This window comes from Pseudochaenichthys georgianus, chromosome 10 (assembly GCF_902827115.2).
Source record: "Pseudochaenichthys georgianus chromosome 10, fPseGeo1.2, whole genome shotgun sequence".
Lineage (NCBI taxonomy): Eukaryota > Metazoa > Chordata > Actinopteri > Perciformes > Channichthyidae > Pseudochaenichthys > Pseudochaenichthys georgianus.
This window is the reverse complement of record NC_047512.1, coordinates 15,738,152-15,758,509: the sequence shown is the minus strand read 5'-3', so window position 1 is coordinate 15,758,509 and position 20,358 is coordinate 15,738,152. Positions and strand designations below refer to the sequence as shown.

At 41.0% G+C, this 20,358-nt stretch overlaps 1 protein-coding gene across 1 annotated transcript in view; it reads left to right on the top strand.

The window, feature by feature from the left end:
* The first annotated feature begins 10,233 nt into the window (after positions 1-10,233).
* Positions 10,234-20,358, top strand: part of map7d3 (MAP7 domain containing 3) — a 33,190-nt gene continuing 23,065 nt past the window's right edge. The window contains exon 1 of the mRNA XM_034092633.2: positions 10,234-10,336. Coding sequence (XP_033948524.1) covers positions 10,291-10,336 — 46 coding nt within the window. The 5' untranslated portion in view covers positions 10,234-10,290. The remainder of the gene's footprint in view (positions 10,337-20,358) is intronic.

Genomic DNA, 20,358 nt, shown 5'->3' with positions numbered 1-20,358 from the left:
GTGGTCAAAAAAGTATATTGCAACTGAATTATTGTATGTCTCATTTTTTACAACACCTTAAGTCCCTCTAAGTCACTCTAAGTGCCAACAATGTCACAATTAGCGTGCCCTTCCAGATTGGAGCCTTAGAGAACCAAACAGTATTGGATAAATATTACAGATTTTATTCCAGCTTGCAAACACACTCACACACACTTACGTACACACAAAGTATCTTTGTTTGGAACACATTTGATAACAAGGGTCTCATTCATGCATTTGAATTCCCTCTCGTTCTGCTCGTCTAAGAAGCTACGGCCGAAACAAGCGGGTTCCCCAGAGGGAATATGAGAAGACCAGGTGTGACGTCAGGCGTCCAGGTGGGGGACCTGAACGCCTCGTACTCATTGGTTGGTAGACAGTTTGGGAACCTCTCCTGCGTCATCAGTGATGCAGAATTAGGGGCATTCCCAAAGATGTTTCCCACCACTCTACCTCTGAATGTGGAGAAGGTTCAGGCAAACCAAAGTGCCACGGATGGAAGCTGCAAATGACTGATTACTCCATGAGAGACGCACACTGCTTATTGAATAAAATCTACCAGTAAAATAGATTTTCTCTGTAGGTTTTTCTTGTGTCTTTGCATGTGTAATGTTTGTTCACAAGTGAATACATACTTTAAAGGCTGCAGTTTCAATGTAGGAAGAAAGAGAAGATTCTCCTCAGAAAAGGACCATGAACTGTTTGACAACCGAGGCTTGTCTCCATGCTGCTCGGCTGATGGTAAGTCTGACCTTAAAACATTTTCCTTTAACAACTTTCTAAAATGTTTTTGCTACATGATGCATTTGTCATTGCACTAATCAGCTTATTGGGTTACTCATTTTGTCTTCTTGTTGTTTAATGAATAGTGAATCAATCAACCATTACTATAAGAATATATTTGTATGTGTTGAATGCATATAAACTTGTCTCAAGTAATATCTATTGTGTCATCTCACTTTAATCTAGTTCATCAAACTGGGCTATTCCTTCTTTCAAGCTAAAGAAACATTTCTAAAGACACATTTGACACAAATTGATCAAATGTTCATCCTTAGTGCAATGACACAGGAGAAGAAGGTTATCAGAAGCCAATTATTTATCAAATATATGATAAAAACACCATCAAAGAAGCCTTTTTTCCTGCATAATAAGTCATTTTACTTGCTGTTAATTGCTGTCCATACTTTATCTTAAGCAATACTTTGATTGCAGGACTTTAATAGAGTGGTATTACTACTAGAACAATCTACTGGATTCGGGTATGTTCTGCCGCCCGCAGTGGACTTCCCCTGTACAGTTTCGGAGGTGTTGCACAAACAATTGCTGGTTGCACTGTCGCGGACATTCATTTCGGAAAATGTTTGTCTTTCTCACATGCCTGCCACGATGGTCCTTCAGAATTGTTTTTTAAACTCTAATCTCACTTTCGCGAAGTTTACTGGTGACTCTAGAACAGCTGACAATGTATGTGTGTTGATTAAGAGGAAAAGGTGCTTGGTATTTTTATTGTTGTTACTATCAGGAAATGTACAGCCAAATCCGGGTCCACTGAGCAGTATTAGTCAAATAGCTACTCCTGCTGATTTTATATCTAGATCTGGGCTAGGTTTAATTCATTTAAATGTGCGTAGTCTGTTACCTAAATTAGATTTTGTCCGTATTTGGGCGAGTTCTACTGATGCTGATGTCATTGTCTTATCAGAAACGTGGCTAGATAAATCCATTTTGGCCTCTGACATTTACATAAATGGTTACAGTGCATATCGTACTGACCGGCCTAAAAAAGGTGGTGGCGTTGCCATTTATGTGAAAAATAAGTTTTGTGTAACTAATATGGTTTCCAAATCTGTTAGTAAACAGCTAGAATTTTTAGCCGTGAATATTGAGGTAACAAAGGGTCAACAGGTCATGGTGGTGGGCTGCTACAGGGCTCCTTCGGCTGTCAAGGACTCTTTATCGTCTTTGGCTAAACTGTTATCGCAACTTTCCTACAAGGAAATAGTGCTGCTTGGTGATTTTAATTGGGACTGGTTAACTTCTGTGTCAGAGGATTTTAAAAACCTGTGTACCTCTTTGAATTTTACCCAGATTATAGACAGTCCTACTCGCCCAAATATTAAGTCCCCAAATAAATCCTCCTTAATTGATCTAATTTTAACAAATGTTCCACATAAATACTCATCTGTGGGAGTATTTGCTAATGATGTGAGTGACCACTGTGTTGTAGCCACAATTAGGGACACTAAGGTCCAAAAGGTTAAACCACGTGTCATCACAAAGAGAGACAAAAAACACTTTGTGGAGCAGGGTTTTGTGCATGATCTGTTTGATTTTGATTGGGGTAGAATCAATTTGTGTGCTGATGTAGAAACTGCATGGTCTTATTTTTATCTTGGTTTTATGAAAATTATAGATAGACATGCACCTCTGCGTAAATTTAGAGTGAAGGGACGAAACAATCCCTGGTTTTCTGCTGAGCTGTCCAGTCTCCTTCATGAGAGAAATAATGCTTGGGCTAAGGCTAGGAAATCAGGCTCAGAGGTAGAATGGCTACGTTTTAGGCAGCTAAGAAATAGCTTCACATCCCAAATAAAAAGTGCTAAATCAAAGTACTATTTGTCGGTTACCACAGAAAACCTGAATAACCTAGGAAATTTTGGAAAGCCATAAAATCGATTTCCACTGGTGATATCCCAAATGAGCTACCTCCGTGCCTTACCACAGCATCTGGCACTATATCAGACAGGGCTACTATGCTAAATTGCTTTAATGAGCATTTTGTGTCTTGTGGCTCTCTGTTTGGCTGTGTGGCTCCTGTGAACGCTCCAATCCTTGACTCTGAACAATGTGGTCTGGAAAACCCTTTCAGTTTTACTCCTTTAACTGTTGGTGTTGTTCATGAAGCATTATCCAAGTTAGATCCTAGGAAACCGGCTGGCCCGGACAACGTAGAACCTTTCTTTTTAAAGATAGCTGCAGATTTTATTGCTCCACCTCTTACTTCTCTTTTTAACCTCTCCCTCAGCACAAATACAATTCCAAAAGTATGGAAGTCTGCTTATGTCTTGCCTTTACTGAAAGGAGGGGAGGCAACTATTTAAAATAACTATAGGCCAATCTCTAAGTTGGCAGTTCTGGCTAAGGTTCTTAAACGCCTAGTGAGTGAACAAGTAAAGGAGTTTTTATGTATAAATGATATCCTGTCTAAACATCAGTCAGGATTCAGAAAGAAACACAGCACCATCACTGCCACAATGAAAGTGGTAAATGACATTACTACTATTCTAGATAATAAGCAGAGTTGTGCAGCTCTGTTTATTGACCTTTCCAAAGCGTTTGACACCGTTGATCATCGCATCTTAAAGCAGAGGCTACTCAGTATTGGCATATCCAGCCTTGCAGTGGGGTGGTTTGTGAACTACCTCTCTGAAAGGTCCCAATGTGTTCATTTTGATGGACTGTCTTCTGAGTGGTTAAACATTTCTAATGGTGTACCACAAGGTTCTGTTTTAGGACCACTTTTATTCTCCATATATATTAACAGCGTAGGTGATAATGTGGATGAAGCTACTTTACATTTTTATGCGGATGATACCGTGATGTATTGTGCAGGTCCCTCCATTCAGGAGGCTGGTGTTAAATTACAAGCTGTTTTTAACACTAAAAAAAACTCTCTGAATTAAAGCTTCTTTTAAATGTGGATAAAACCAAGGTAATGCTCTTTTCAAAAGCTAAAAAGACACCAGAGCCTGTTTTAGATATTGTAACTACGCAAGGAACAAAACTTGAAGTTGTTGCCTGTTACAAATACCTTGGTATCTGGCTTGATGATTGTCTCTCTTTTAAACTTCATGTCAATAACCTGCTTAAAAAACTGAGGGTTAGGCTAGGTTTCTTTTTCAGAAACAAGTCCTGTTTCTCGCTTGAGGCCAGGAAAAGGCTCTGTGACCTTTTTACCTGTGCTGGACTATGGGGATTTGTTGTATATGAATGCACCTGCCAATTACCTGAGCAAATTGGATGCTGCGTATCACAGTGCACTGTACACTGTATACCAAGGCAGGTTTACCATCACTCTCTGTACGGAGGCTCAGTCATTGATACACGTTTATCTATAAAGCTTTGTTGGGTAAACTCCCGTATTATATCTGCTCTCTGATAACACAGAGAGTTGCAAGCAGCTATTGTCTGAGATCGCATGATGTAGTCTTGTTAGATGTGCCAAGAGCAAGGACTGTCTTAGGTAAGACAGCTTTTATGTGCGCAGCTCCACTTGCTTGGAACAATCTTCAGCAAGAATTGAAACTGAGCAATCTCATTCCTCTGCATGTTTTTAAAGCTAGGCAAAATGAAATGCTTGCTGATACAATGGGCACTTGTAAATGTCTATAACTATGTATCCTGTAAATATAATGTATAATGTCCTTTATTGTTTTATGTTTCATGTGGAATCTATATGCTGCAGGTCTCCCTTGAAAAAGAGATCTATGATCTCAATGGGACCAATCTGAATAAATAAAGGTTTGAAATGAAATGAAATGACTACTGCAACTTTATAATGATTCTTATGAATTATTCCCCTACCCATTATTTTCAATGTGTGTGTTCCTCAGGTTTGGTTCATGCTGGTACGATCCGAGCCCAGCTGCGACCAGACGGAGTTTATACACACTAATGGCACATGTGTTGCGTGCCCTGTATGTGGGCCTGGAGAACAGCTCTCAGGGGTAACAAACATAACACTTTACAGTGGCTGCACATGTTTTTTTTACTTCTCTTGCTTCTATATAAAATAAAATAAAAAATTGCCTTGCCTTGCCTTGCTTCTTGCTTCCAACTCTGTATCGTGCATCATTCTCAGGACTGTGGTTTTGGAGATGGTGGAGAAGGTGTCTGTATTCTGTGTGAAGAAGGGAAGTTCAGTGCAGATACAGGTGTTGCTCCCTGCATGCGATGTACCCAGTGCAATCTGCTGAACCGCCTCCAGAAGACAGCATGCTCATCCACCAGTAATGCCCAGTGTGGTCAATGCCGTCCAGGGTGAGTGACACCTACTGTGCAGAATCAGTCACTTGATAAATACAGCATTTGTTTTTGAGTTAAGGGCATGAATGTGGTTGTGTGTACAGGTATTATGAACTCAGGAGCATGACTGGGGAGGTGGAGCTGCCCTGTGTGCCTTGTTTGAATCATGACACAGTTCATAAAGAGTGTTTGCTTTGGACAGCACAGCGCTCTAAAGCAGGTAAGAACCACGGATAAACCATGTAGACTGGATGACCATTTTAATTACATTGTATAAATGGTTTTATTGACTGGTGATATTCCTAAGATGTTGTCAAGGAAAACTTGTAAGTCTTGTTCTCTGACAGAGAGTGCCGTCACTTCACCACGAGGACATCTCAAAGAACCTAAAGAAAATAGTAAGTAACACTGTGGATTTTCACAACCAGTGTTTAAGTTTCAACTTTTTTAACTGATTTTCTAATTATAGGAGTCAAAGAAGAATCATTCTCAATGGTCCTGATTGGTTCAGCAACAGCTTCCTCCATTTTCCTCATTGCTCTGCTGCTTTGGGCCGCCCTTCTGACTGCAGAGAGATTCAGTATGTTGGACGCATGATATTTGACACTTCTGCTATTTCTCCCCAACTGTCTCTTGTCTGAATTACTAATTTAGATCATATATACTTGTCGCAATATTCAGAGCAGGTTCCTGAGTACTGTGCTGGCCCTGAAGAGCTTTTGTCTGTAGATGAGCTGCAGTACGCTCCTTTGTACAGCCCCACAGAGAGAGCAGCCAAACAACCAGAGGGCCCTACACAGACACTTGTTCCAGCTCAAGATCCCCTAATGTAATTGCAAACATACAATACTTCACTGACCCTCGATCAGTCTCTGTTATATATTTACATTTAATTTCCTCTCTACCCAGAGGACTGAACTCTCTGACCCATGAGCATGAGGTGCATCCTACTTCTATTGTGATAAATGTCACCACCAACATCAAGCCCTGCAGTCAGAACGAGGAGAACATCACACAGGAGGTGACCCAAAAACACTGTACCATACAGGAGGTAAAGTGGTTTAACTTAACATATATTTAGGAGTCATGGTGAGTCATGGCCAAGATCAGCAATAGATTATTAAATTGCTTTTAAATACTTTAAATAAAATGAGGCACTTAGAATTTAGTTTGATTGTTTATTCATACATGGTTTGAGTCCATGTTGTAAATGTTTCTTCACACAAATCAACAAGAAATGTCCTTACCCTTGTCACACAAACAAAATGAATAAATTATCCATTGTTGTTTTCAGCCAGGGAGACAGTATTGGTTTTACTTGTTGAGATTTCCGCCATTACCCCCAAATGGGATGAATGGAATTTCATTTGTGATAAACAAAAAATACCCGGGGAAATTAATTCTGTGATACTTAAACAGTTAAGAGTAAGACACAGATTCAACAGACTATAATGAATGACAGGCTGACTCTAAGCTACTGATCAAGCACTGTGTCTCAGGCCTGTGCTAACAAGTACGATTATGAGTGCAATGCAGAACACCCGCCTGGGTACAAGAGAGTGCCCAAAGCAAGACATTTAATACCATTCAAACCTTTAGTCATGTTTGGTGTCAGGTGTGTTGAAGCATATATATTGCAGGGATCAGTGAGGAGTATATTGAAATGGCCTTGTTGTGAGACAGTTACTGCTCAAAAACAATGACTTGAACAGACTACAACTGGGGCATATGACTACCGTGTCGGTGTCCTGCATGAGCTAACACAACGCTTGGTTTCAGGGGTTTAAAATAGCTCAACAAGCCCTCTACTGTTTTAATTCAGCACTGAACATTGCAGGGCCAATGCCAACCTAGGAGTAAAGTAACACTTTCATGTATTTTTCTGCTGTAAAAATAACAATGTCATATTTTATGTCAATAACAGATGGAGCAAAAGCTTCTGACCATATGGGAAGTGGCTCAAGGTAGGTTTGTTTTCTTCTTAAGAGTTAGCTTGTTGTTCTTAAGTTTCAAAGATAAGAGTCCATGATAAATGTGTTGTAGTAGTGGTAAATGGACTGTACTTATATAGCGCTTCATCCAGTCTTTACGACCCCTAAAAGCGCTTTACATACTACATGTCATTCACCCATTCACACCCATTCATACAGAGCAGTACCACTTGCTCTAGGACCTAACATTCACACACCGTTGGCCATGCCATCGGGAGCAACTCAGGGTTAAGTATCTTGCCCAAGGATACATCGACATGTTGACTGCATGGGCTGGGATCGAACCCACCACAACCTTCTGGTTGAAAGACGACCGCACTACCTCGCAGCCACAGTCGCCCCTAATGGGTTGATGTATTCAGCTGTTGGCGCTGGATAGTCGACGTTGGATTTTCTAATCAGTACAAACAATTGTCTCGTTTGTAAATGCATATTATCTTGCTTTCCATTGCTAAATTACAAACCTGGTTGTGCATTGTTGAAACTCAATAAAAAGATTTGGATCTGAAGTTGGTGTTTCTGTTTTGACTCTGTCCAGGTCAGAGCATTGAGAAACTGGACTATGACTCGGTCCAGGACTTGTCTCTGCTGCTTGAGTCAGCTGACAACAGGAACGTGTTGAGGAAACTGGGACGGTCTTTGGGTGTCCCTCAGGTCAACGCTCATATTCAAGGCTTCCAGGATCTCTTTCAGTACCTGCGCACCTCCACCTACACCCTGCTGCCCCACCTGGCCCAGGCTGCTGCGCTCCTAATCCTGAAATTGTTGCTAGGATACACAGAGCTGTGGTGAACATTTAGGGTGCATTCACATCTAATAGTCCGTTTTCTGGTGCGCACCAGACGACAGTTTGTTACATTGTTTCATTTTTCAGAAGGTTCGGTTTGCGTTCACACGGGCAAAACTCAAACGGACTATAAACTTTAAACACAAGTCATGTGCACGGAAATGCTGTTCAACCATTGGTCAGACATTAAGGGGGTAAAAACGCAAATCCGCCATGGAGCATCGGCACTTTCGGCAGGTTATTCTCATGCTGCTGTTAATCTCTGGAGATCAACAGACACTTGCGGCCCGCGCATATGATTATATAATCAGACAACGTCCGTTGAAAAATATGATAACACATATAGCCTAATGAGAGACGTTCTGCAGTAAGGAGGGGAGTTTCACCGATGACAGGTGTTCTTACTTTTATGTAGCTGACGGAGAAGTTGTACTTTACACGACACTGTTCAACACTTCATTCTGCTTCACTCTTTAACTAAACAACCGCGGATGTCTTGAAAGACTGTTTCGCTAAAGATTTTGAAGATATCCGCGTTCTTGTGACACGTAAATTACTACGCTACGCTTCCTATGTTTTGGTGCGGACTGCGTTCACACGATGAACCGCTCCAGAGTTCGCAAGCAAGCGTTCCGAGACCACCTATTTTAGCGGACCAGAGTCCGGTTGTTTAGTTCACTTAAGAGGTCTCGGATTGTGTTCACACCGACCCAAATGAACCGCACCAAGAGGCTAAACGCAGGGTTCGATTCAACCGATATACAAGGCAGGTGTAAACGCATGCACCCTTACCCCGTTACCATGACTTCAACAGTATTTCTGACCCACTTTTCACACTGTTACCAGATGCATGACCTGATGAGACTAAGTTTTATTCCTGGGACACAAACATATTATCTTTATTATATTAAATCAATTGATTTTTAGTGGGATACTTGTAATGAAAAAGCAAATCTGTGACAAGAACTGACATATTTATTGCAGTTAATTGTCCATTGTTGTGCTTTATTTGTTTGTATATTTGCTTTACCTCAATAAATGCATTGTTTCTAATACACGTCACATGGTACTTTAAGGTAATTGAGAAGTCATAATATGTGCTGCTTATGGTGTTGAATAACACAATATCCAGGTCATTGTAATCAAACCCTACATGCAGTGTTACTTCCTGTTTACCATGTAAAATAGATGAGAGGCCCTCTGGCTAAGGCATGTGAGACGGGCCAGGACAGAGGATACAGTGTTCATGGAAAGAGAAAGAACATAGAGCCCTGAGCAAATGTGTTATTCTCTCATTGGGACAACTTTACCAACTGATCATTTTTCCTTGAACGCTTGCTTTGCAGCATCTTCTTCACCCTCAATCTGGTAAGGTTTAACTTTATCTTCACATCAATATTTTCCTAAAAAGCAACTCATTACATAATTCTCAGGTTTACTGTGCTGCTTAATAGCCTACTTATGTATTCTTCTCTAAAAAATACGTCATATAATTAGGTTAAATTAACAATACTGTATATCCCTAAAGTGTTTTCATTTTTCTAATGTAACCTTTTTGTGTCATGGAAGTATCATGACTGTTTTATTAATCAAGCCGTTAATTGGCTCCAACACTTCAATGCTGGTTTACACAGTTTCTTGTGAATAAACCTATACAGTCTATGGAATAAACACATTAGCGTTCAACAACTGCCATCTGCCGACAGGGGGCGCTGTTGGGTGTTTTAACTTATAATAGCCTAGCATTTTACTAGCAAATTCTTAGCTCGTTTATTCATAAGATGAACCACTACGATCCACAAATACTGGCCTATCTTGCAGTTTGCACGACGTTTAGATTATGTGCAATGAAACGGCTTTATTAGCCAAGTATATTTGGGGAATTGACTATAAAACACTCTATTCATATTATTAATATAATCATACATGTTATTATTATAATCAGAAATAGACATAAACCCTCAGTTATAAATAAGGACAACAAAGCTGAATAAAGATACACAAAGAAATATTATGCACATATGAGGTGAATAAAGACACACACACACACACACACACACACACACACACACACACACACACACACACACACACACACACACACACACACACACACACACACACACACACACACACACACACACACACACACACACACTTTTTTTCCTTTTTTTGGTATTGAACATATAGAACATACAAAAGCTCGGTAAGAATATCTTCAAGTTGTAAAAAAAGACAATAAAATGACATTAATTCACAATAAGACAAAAAACATAAATAATACATCCAATAAGAGCATTTTGAAGGCTTAGTTCCTGTTAGTTTGTTGGTTTCTGTGAACCGGTCAGAGTGAGCCCTCTCTCTTCCTGTCTCTGGTGTCCACGTCCCCGTGCTCTCCTACCGGCTGCGATGTGTTACGCGCCCCTGCTTTAGAAAAAAACAGAGAAGGAAAACTTCATAGAAATGGCGGAGGGTACTACGACTCTCAAAGGCTTGCGAGCCCAAATGGGTAAGAAACATCTTGGCAGTAGTGGTTATTTTAACCCACTTGTGTCTTACAATGTAGTCAACACTTTGTCATGTTTGTGTGCCGCTGCCGCCGCTAACCGGGGTATTTGAACGAGTTGTAAGGAAACCCGGCTAGTAACGTTAGCTCGCTGTCCGGGTATCTGCTGACAATGGATGCGGAGCAATATGCAACTTCTTCTAAATAAATTAATGTGGATAATCTATGTTAGTGGATATGTGGTAAAGCTCCTGGGCTTAGCGACGTAACTTGTAGCTAACGTTAGCTAAAGTTGTGACGTTATTTTAGTAGCCGGGTTTGAAAGCCGGTTGACATATCACGACTTGTCTGGCGCCTAGCTCAACTAGCTGTGCTTTAGCTTTGTTTTACCGCATTTTAATCTCGTTTTCTGACAAAGTGCAGCTGTGTGGATATATTAGACAAGATGGACACACTTGTAATGCTTAGGAAACGAAGCTAACTACGTTGTAACTGCCATTCTCCAGCAGGTTAGATAACGCTGCGCATCACTTGGGGATTATTGTCAAAAGTGATCATCTGCTAACCCTATCAGGAAGAGTTCAGGAAGCTCGTTTCTGTGCATGTTAAAGTTGACAGCGATGGGAAAAGATGCCTTCAGGAGACACTTTATATAGCCATGTTGTATCTTCTTGCTCAGAACTCCTCTTGTCTTACACAAAACTGTATTTTCTCCTCTATATGAATTGGACAGTTATGCTTATTTGTTGACATATGGCAGAACCCCCTCCACTCTCCAGGGAGGGAAACTATAACAATGTCTGACCTGAATTTGAAATAAAGCTCAACACTGCGTCAGACACGCATCTCTGATAAGAGAATAAGGCTGCATCGCTGCTTTAATTAAGGAGTTTTGGTTGGACCAGCAGCCCTATAAGAGCTCTGTTAAGCAGAAGGCACGTTGCTTTTTTGGTAAATAGTACTTTATTGGCCATCAGCAAAGTCTATCAATGCTTCTCATCCATGCCTCTGCTGGCCCCTTCCAGACGCAGACATGTTTACTGTGTCTGTAGCTGTGGGTATGAATGCACAGTTTGTTATGACTCGAGCTGCAGTTGGTTTCACCGTTTTTTTGTTGTTGTGTTTTAGGGCAAAAGGGAGTTCTCTGCAGTGCATACCCAGTGTGGGTGTAGGCATGTTTTACTCCTGGCTGGATCGTATTTAGTACATATTCTTCCTGTTTCCCTTCACTTTCCATTCAGTTCTTTCAATTTGGAATTGACACCCACCCAGTTCTGTGGTTTTCTGAAAATATCCACCACTTTATGAGTGATGTGAGATGTAGGAATTCTCGCACTGTGAGGAATAAAAGGATGTCCTCTTGCTCGGCCTTCAGTCAGCAGAGGACTGACAATGATCAAATAAGGCCAAGAATCTCATGTGCATTTCCACAAGAATGTGAGCAAGGTTAAAATGTACCCTGCTATTATAGAAGCAGATCACACTGCTGCAAGTCACACTGCAAGCAAGGCTGTCCTGATCCTGGCTCAGCAATTGCTGCTGCAGAATTAAAAGCATGAGAAGTATTTCTGAACTGGTCAGATTTAACCAAAGGAGGAAATGGATCAGCCTCATTTTCATTGTTTGGTTTCTTGGATCTATCCGTTTAGCTCTGCTGTTCCAGTACAGATGCGCTCCCTCTCTATTTTATTTCAACATTTTAAATTGACTGACAGGATGTGTTACAGTATGTGTGCACACAGACACACCAAAGATTTGAATAGCAAAACATCTCAATTTGTATAGGCTATAACTAAAGGGCAGTCAACATCCCGTCAACATTAGTCAACATCAGTCAACATCCCCGCCTACCTTTCCTGAGGATTTTTTGTTTGGGGTCAATTCTCTTTTGCAATCAGTTCCAAATGTTCCACTAATTGTTTTCTCTATTGATTCTGGTACATTGTAAACAAAGACCACAACTAGGGCTGCACGATATTCACATCGCAGGACGTGACGTTTAAAAAAAAAAAAAAAAGGGCTTGCGATATTAGGTAGGCAAATTAACTAAAACACCCGCCATGTTACAATTATTTTGCTGCTTGCTACAAAAGGAAAACTTGCGCGGCTCTCATGTCAGGTGTACTTGAGTGAGTGACATACAGGCTCTACATGCACAGCAAACCACCAATCGCAATCAAATCTCCAAAGCAAATGGACCCGGTGATTAAATTCCTGTATGTTTTCATATCTCAATATATATCGCAGGGGGAAAAAATCGCAATGTCAGTTTATTCCAATATCGTGCAGCCCTAACCACAACTGTAATCAAGGCGTGTTGTGAAAGTTTGATTACATTCTGTATCATGTTACAGTATGTAGGATGTTTGTCCCTCTTGGTTCTAATTTGTTAAATAATTACAGGAGTAAAAGAGTCTTAAAGTTTATTTACGGTCTGTTTCTTGGTAAGTACCTAGTACTTCCAAAATTCTTTTTGGAATATATCTGTAGTGTGATGTTGTTTTGATGGATAAGAGAAGACCACCTTTGCTTAATAAGAACCTACATAAAACAAAAAAGAAATGCACTGAAGGTTCTGGACCTAAGCGCCCGGTGACTTATGATAAAGAATTCGATTTGAAAAAAGTTCAGCAACAACTGTATTAATAATTCATTTGTACGATCCCATCCACTTGATGCCCATCTCCACAAGGGAATGAGGTCCAGCTGGAAGAGGAGACTCCTCAGGAAACTGGGATGTGTCATCATTATCCTGCCAGTCCTGCAAATAGCCATGGCTTACCTTTGCATGAACACGTCCTCTGTAATCCCATAGAAGATCTGGTGTGCCGTGCACGTGTGAGCGTGCATCAGCAGTGTTATCTGAGGACCTAAAATCTCCAGCCAGCCATGGGAAGCTCTCTATGCCATAGATAGCCAAGTGATAGACTTTGCAGGGTGCACTGAGATTTAGGACAAAATTAACAAGGTAAAAGGAACTTTTGTATTGGTGATAAGTTAAGCTGTTATAGTGTTTGGTTGGAGTTGAAAAATGTACTTCGAGTACTTTGTGGCAAATGTCTGTCCGCCCTTGCTTTAAGCACTTCCTGTGCAGAAGCTACTTATTTGTCCTGAGCAGGCGGGCTCATTAAAGGCTGCAGAAGAGGGACAGAAGACGGCCATCCCACTCTTACTTATCAACATTACCAACATTGTCTCCTGCCAAAATATGTCCAAATGATTCTTGTTATTTAGAGAACTAGCATTTGATCAGTGTTAGCATTCGGACATAAGTGTCATGAAGTATTGTAGGCTGCCCTGTTTCCTGTTAAGTGTTTTTTTCAGGCCTGCAGAGCCGGGTCATCCCCCCCACTCCCTGGTGGCCTTTACTGCCGCCATCATAACTCGGCAGCCTGAAGATTGAACCACACCAATCAATAGGTATAGCCTGTATGTGGCACTCAACATCCAGTGGTTTTGAGCATGGGGGGGGGGGGGGTGCATTGGGATATATCTTTTTTAAATCCTTTGGAGCAGAGAGAGGAGCTGTGGACTATTGTTATTGATTAATGCATCAGTGTTTCTTAGGGTCAAAAACACTAAACTCACAACTTAAAATGAAAGTGTTTAGTTTATTTAATAAAATAGTTTATGTTCAATGTGGAAAGTGACAGTAGATATAGATTAGTCGCAGTTTGGTGCTATTTATAAAATAATAATAATAATAATAATAATACAAAACAATTTTTTTTTTTTTTTTTTTTAACACCTTGTATTTTAGGGGGGGCGCGGGGCTCCGTTGGCGCGGCGCAGCTCCCCTCCAAGACAATGGTAGCGGAAACACTGCATAGTCTCCTACTACCTAAAACTGCTGGATGATGTTGTAATAAGTGTCAATATAGCTAAAGAAATATACATATTCAATCTGCTGCATATTAACAAACAGAATAATAATTTAATAAGTCATTGAAATATATATATTTTTTTATTACCACATTATTGAGTTAGAAAAGGCACACTCCAGCCCCTGCTCATTGGAGTTTAAACCTGATGCCAACATAAACCTGAACAATAGATCATGTAGCGTTAGATAATGAAATTGATCAGCCCAGTGTATAATGAGTGCCAGGTTAATTACTTGTGGTTTTGTCCCTCGAACTGATTAAAGTGTCTAGCCAGGTCTGTCGATGCAGCAATGATTTATGTTAATGTTTGCAAATCTCCATAGTGATGATGGAGTGATTAAATCCTCTGATTGGCTCTTTTTATTTCTATGAGCACACCTGGCTCTCTTGTGGTCTGTTGGTAAACAGGAACTCTTCTCCCATCTCATTCCAGTATTTGAATCAACACGTCAATGTGTGCATCAGATTCAGAGCAAGCGCCTGTTTCTGACTTGGGTCTTTTATGCCCTTAAATTGAACAGTAAATTCACTGGGGAGGGACATCCTCTGTGGTTGTGGCTCTTAGAAAATGCAGTTAAAACAGTTCACAGGTTTTGTGACTGAAAAAAGTATTACAGATTGTGATTTCACACATAAGTAGTGTCTTAACAGTTGGTACTAGGGCTGCTCAATTAATCATATTTTAATCGCGATTACGATTATGGCTTGCAACGATTACGAAAACAACGTAATCGAAATAAAACGATGATTTTTTAAATTATTATTATTTTTTTGGTTTTTAAGTTGAATTATACTTAAAGTTCAGGGTTATCAATTGTTAAAAACATACTGTTCAAATTGTTTTACGCCAATAACTTGATGTTTTCAAAGTCAATGAATAATCGCATTTAATAATCGCATTTATTGACCCAAATAATCGAGATTATGATTTTTGCCATAATCGAGCATCCCTAGTTGGTACATTTTCAGCATTTTCTCTCTGCTTTCTTTGACGTACCTAATGTCCTGTAGTGTAAGAAGCTCTTACCATTGAAGCTTAATATTTGTGTTTTAAAAATAGTTTACAGTATTTAGTTTGAGCGCCCCTTCATAGATTTATTATCAATCCGTCAGATTGCAATATCTGCATCATGCCATGAATGATTGTGAATGTACTGTATGTTGTACAGCCCAACTAAGTAATTGTTGCTTGTAAGTTGACACATCAGTCTGATGAAAAGGCTTCAAAGCTTTACCGACATGTTTTATATGTATTTAGCTATGAGTCATCTCCTCTCAGATTCCATGTCTACCTTGATGCAGGCTTAAGCACGGCTGGCTGAGGGCTCTTCATCCACCCTGAGCTGCTCAGTGCATCACTTAGCAACAGTTACCCTGCAACACAGGCGGCCTGGCATTTATTGATTGTATTTTTGTTGCCATTATATGAAGCTTTGGAGGTTAAGAAAAACACTGACACGATCCTGGGTGGTCTTCTGCACAACTGGCCCCTGAGCCTCAGAGATACAACAGCTGAGCATCAATTTAAACATTTTGATGTAGAAATAAATCTGTTCTAATTTTGTGTATCATTTGTGCCCTAGATATAGATGGCATTACCATCTGAGTATAGATCGGCCCACAGTGCCTCGACTGTTTTTCCTGTCTTCTCTCTCGAGGAAAGAAGAATGTTTGTGTTGTCTGAAGGTTAATAACAGTTTAAAAAACGTCACAAAATCCATGTGCTAACAAACTGTGTGCTAAACATAAAGTGTGATACCATACCATGCTAAATCAAAGGCTTGCGTTTAAGATCAGTGTGTGCTTTATGGTATTGTATTACCCACCACATATACAATCGTATAGCACGGATTCTTGTGAATGATAAGAGTCATTTGTCAAATATACAACAACAATATGCTCTATATGACTATATGGTAGAAATGCATTGAAATCAAATATGTTGCTCCTCTTTCACCCACTGTTTGGCCTACTTATGACAAGTGAGGTTGAAAAAAGGAAGTCTGAGAACAAAACTAAGTGGGCAGAAGAACACTTCTACAAGGCGCTAGCTGCAGACTTTGACCCTCTAGAGCTGGATGTCTGCAGAATACAGATAATCAGTGCATGGTTACTTGCTACAGCTCCTGCTAACTCTGATACCTGGTTTGTTACAGCTACTTCAGGAGGGATGTTGGGTCAAAATGTATCCGAGACTAACTTTATCAGTCTCAAAATGATTGATTCTTATTTCTTTTGTCTGCATTAACACATTTTGTTTGGTTTAGGGGCGCAAACAATGCATATTTGATATTGAACGAATGTTATCTCTTCTTTTGTCCTGTCAGGCTTTTTGCCTGCTTTCTTGTCTGCTTTCCGGAGAACAAGGCAGGAGAGTGTAGAGTGCATTTCCATAGAGATAGGATATGCTCACCACACTGTGCACGGAGAAACCATGCTCTATGCCTGTGGTGAACCCAGCGTGAATGTTTTCCATACGCTATGGAAACCATGGTAAAAGGTGTTGCTTATATGAACCATTCATCATCATACACTGAACAAAAATATAAATGCAAGACTTTTGTTTTTGCTCCCATTTTTCATGAGATGAATTCAAAGATCTAAAACATTTTCTATATACACAAAATAACCATTTCTCTCAAATAGGGGTGTAACGGTATCCGTATTCGTCCCGTACGGTTACGGTTCGGACGTCACGGTTCGGCACATGCAGTCACACGACGAATACGCCTTTTTTTTTCGAATGGGAAAAAGGTCTCTCATTCAGGGCAGTATCCACTACACTATTTATAATCCAGGGGGCGGTATTGCGCCTAAAAGCTGTTTGCCAGCCGCGCTTAAACAAATGAAGAACAAGAAGAAACACAACAACAAAACAAACTAAATACAAGACGAAGAAAAGTTAGTATGGCGATTTCAGATAACACACAGGAGCTAGAACCCACCTGCTTCTTTTAAATCAGCTGTGTGGGAACATTTCGGGTTCCCTGTGGACTACAATAACGATGAAGTGTGCGAGTGGTGGATCGGACGAGGACGGTGTGTCGGCGTTCGATAGCGATGCTAAATCATATCAGAAGGCATCACCCAGATGTGCCAATCACCGTAGCCCGGCAAAAGACAACAGCAGTTCAACAGCTTATCCCCGCTGTTTTTACGAAGCCAATAGACATGAAAGCCGTGAAACCAAAATAAATAACGGAAGCTTTTGGCATATGTTTTTCAACGACTTTGCGCTCTTGAAACACTTTCTTATTATTTATGATGTAATATTTTCAAGACATTCTTTTTAGTTTTACAGCTTGATGAAACCTTTTTGTTTGACATCAGCCATTATAGATAATATGGCCATCTGAGTGTGTGTGGTACTGTTTATTAGGGGTCGACCGATTATCGGCCTGGCCGATTATCGGGGCCGATATTCCTCATTTGACCGATTATCGGTATCGGCCTTTTTTTAATAAAATTGCCGATAACACTTTGGCTCTGATGCGGCCGTTTCTCTGGCTGCAGTCACCACTCTCTGTACAAGAGCAATGTCCCGCCCGCAGCGCTATCTGATAGGCTATTACTGAAGTGTCAATCAACACTGAAGATTTTCTGGGCGGGAGCCAGCCATAGAGGCGGGACCTTCTCAGATTACAGGCAGGTGCGAAGAACGCAGACAGAGGCAAGCAGCAGCGCCATACATGTGTTTCGAAGGTAAATCAGTTGAAAGCCGAAGTTCAATAATCATTCCAATCCCCTATGCTGAAGTTGCAAAAACAGCACGATCTATTGATCCAATTCTATCATCTTCCTAGTTACACAGGGACGCGGGAAGTCAGTCAGAGTTGGGGGTGCGTGCAACGGAGTAACTGTGGTGCGGAGGGGGGGGCTGCGAGTGGAGCCTCGCAGTTTTTCAGGTTGATATGTGAAGCTCATTAGCTAATCAACATGTATTTAGCTAATGTTTAGCAAAATATTAGAAGTGAGGCTACTAGACTAACGTTAGGTCTACTGTAATAGCCTCACTTTTAATAGTTTGCAAAACATTAGCTAGCACTAGTGTTTTGCAGTTGCTAGCAATTTATTGGGATTTTATGCTAGATAGACAGGCATTGGTTTGATATAATAAATTAAGCATTATTGTTAGTTAAGCATGTCAGCCTGCAGCCCCACTTCTTGTCTCTCTCTAACTCATAGCAGATGGCTGCACGAAAGAAAAGGGCACAGAGAGGAAACCAGTTGTAAGATGTTTAAAAGTTCATTAAACATAATATATGCTTAAATGCATTTCAAAGAAGTTGTGTTGAGTTGTGTTGGAGTTTGTGTTATTCTACATTTTGACACTATAGTTTTTCTGATTTTACTGCAAATGTATATCGGTTCCAAATATCGGTTATCGGTCTCCTTGATTACTAATAATCGGTATCGGTATCGGCCTTGAAAAAGCCATATCGGTCGATCCCTACTGTTTATGGTTTGTTTTTAACTGTTTAATACAGTTAATTATTCAAAATGTCAGAGTTCCTTTTTTTGAAACTGAAACTTGCACTACTGTTCAAACATAAATAACAACAAACCTGGAATTATGCATTTGGGACTTTTTTTTGCTTTTTCTTGTTGTACCGAACCGTACCGAACCGTGACCCCCAAACCGAGGTACGAACCGAACAGTGACTTCTGTGAACCGTTACACCCCTACTCTCAAATATTGTTCACAAATCTGAAAAAATCTGTGATCGTGAGCACTTCTCCTTTGCCGAGATAATCCATCCCACCTCACAGGTGTGGCATATCAAGAGGCTGATTAGACAGCATGATTATTGCACAGGTGTGCCTTAGGCTGGCCACAATAAAAGGCCACTCTGAAACGTGCAGTTTTGCTTTATTGGGGGGGTCTGGGGGGGTCCGAAAACCAGGCAGTATCTGGTGTGACCACCATTTGCCTCACGCAGTGCAACACATCTCCTTCGCATAGAGTTGATCAGGTTGTTGATTGTGGCCTGTGGAATGTGGGTCCACTCTTCTTCAATGGCTGTGCGAAGTTGCTGGATATTGGCAGGAACTGGAACACGCTGTCGTATACGCCGATCCAGAGCACCAAACATGCTCAATGGGTGACATGTCCGGTGAGTATGCTGGCCATGCAAGAACTGGGATGTTTTCAGCCTCCAGGAATTGTGTACAGATCCTTGCAACATGGGGACGTGCATTATCATGCTGCAACATGAGGTGATGGTCGTGGATGAATGGCACAACAATGGGCCTCAGGATCTCGTCACGGTATCTCTGTGCATTCACAATGCCATCAATAAAATGCACCTGTGTTCGTCGTCCATAACATACGCCTGCCCATACCATAACCCCACCACCACCATGGGCCACTCGATTCACAACATTGACATTAGAAAACCGCTCGCCTACACAACGCCACACACGCTGTCTGCCATCTGCCCTGAACAGTGAAAACCGGGATTCATCCGTGAAGAGAACACCTCTCCAACGTGCCAGATGCCATCGAATGTGAGCATTTGCCCACTCAAGTCGGTTACGACGACGAACCGGAGTCAGGTCGAATCCCCGATGAGGACGACGAGCATGCAGATGAGCTTCCCTGAGACGGTTTCTGACAGTTTGTGCAGAAATTCTTTGGTTATGCAAACCGATTGTTGCAGCAGCTGTCCGAGTGGCTGGTCTCAGACGATCTTGGAGGTGAACATGCTGGATGTGGAGGTCCTGGGCTGGTGTGGTTATACGTGGTCTGCGGTTGTGAGGCCGGTTGGATGTACTGCCAAATTCTCTGAAACGCCTTTGGAGACGGCTTATGGTAGAGAAATGAACATTCAATTCACGGGCAACAGCTCTGGTGGACATTCCTGCTGTCAGCATGCCAATTGCATACTCCCTCAAAATTTGCGACATCTGTGGCATTGTGCTGTGTGATAAAACTGAACATTTTAGAGTGGCCTTTTATTGTGGCCAGCCTAAGGCACACCTGTGCAATAATCATGCTGTCTAATCAGCATCTTGATATGCCACACCTGTGAGGTGGGATGGATTATCTCGGCAAAGGAGAAGTGCTCACTATCACAGATTTTTTTCAGATTTGTGAACAATATTTGAGAGAAATGGTTATTTTGTGTAAATAGAAAATGT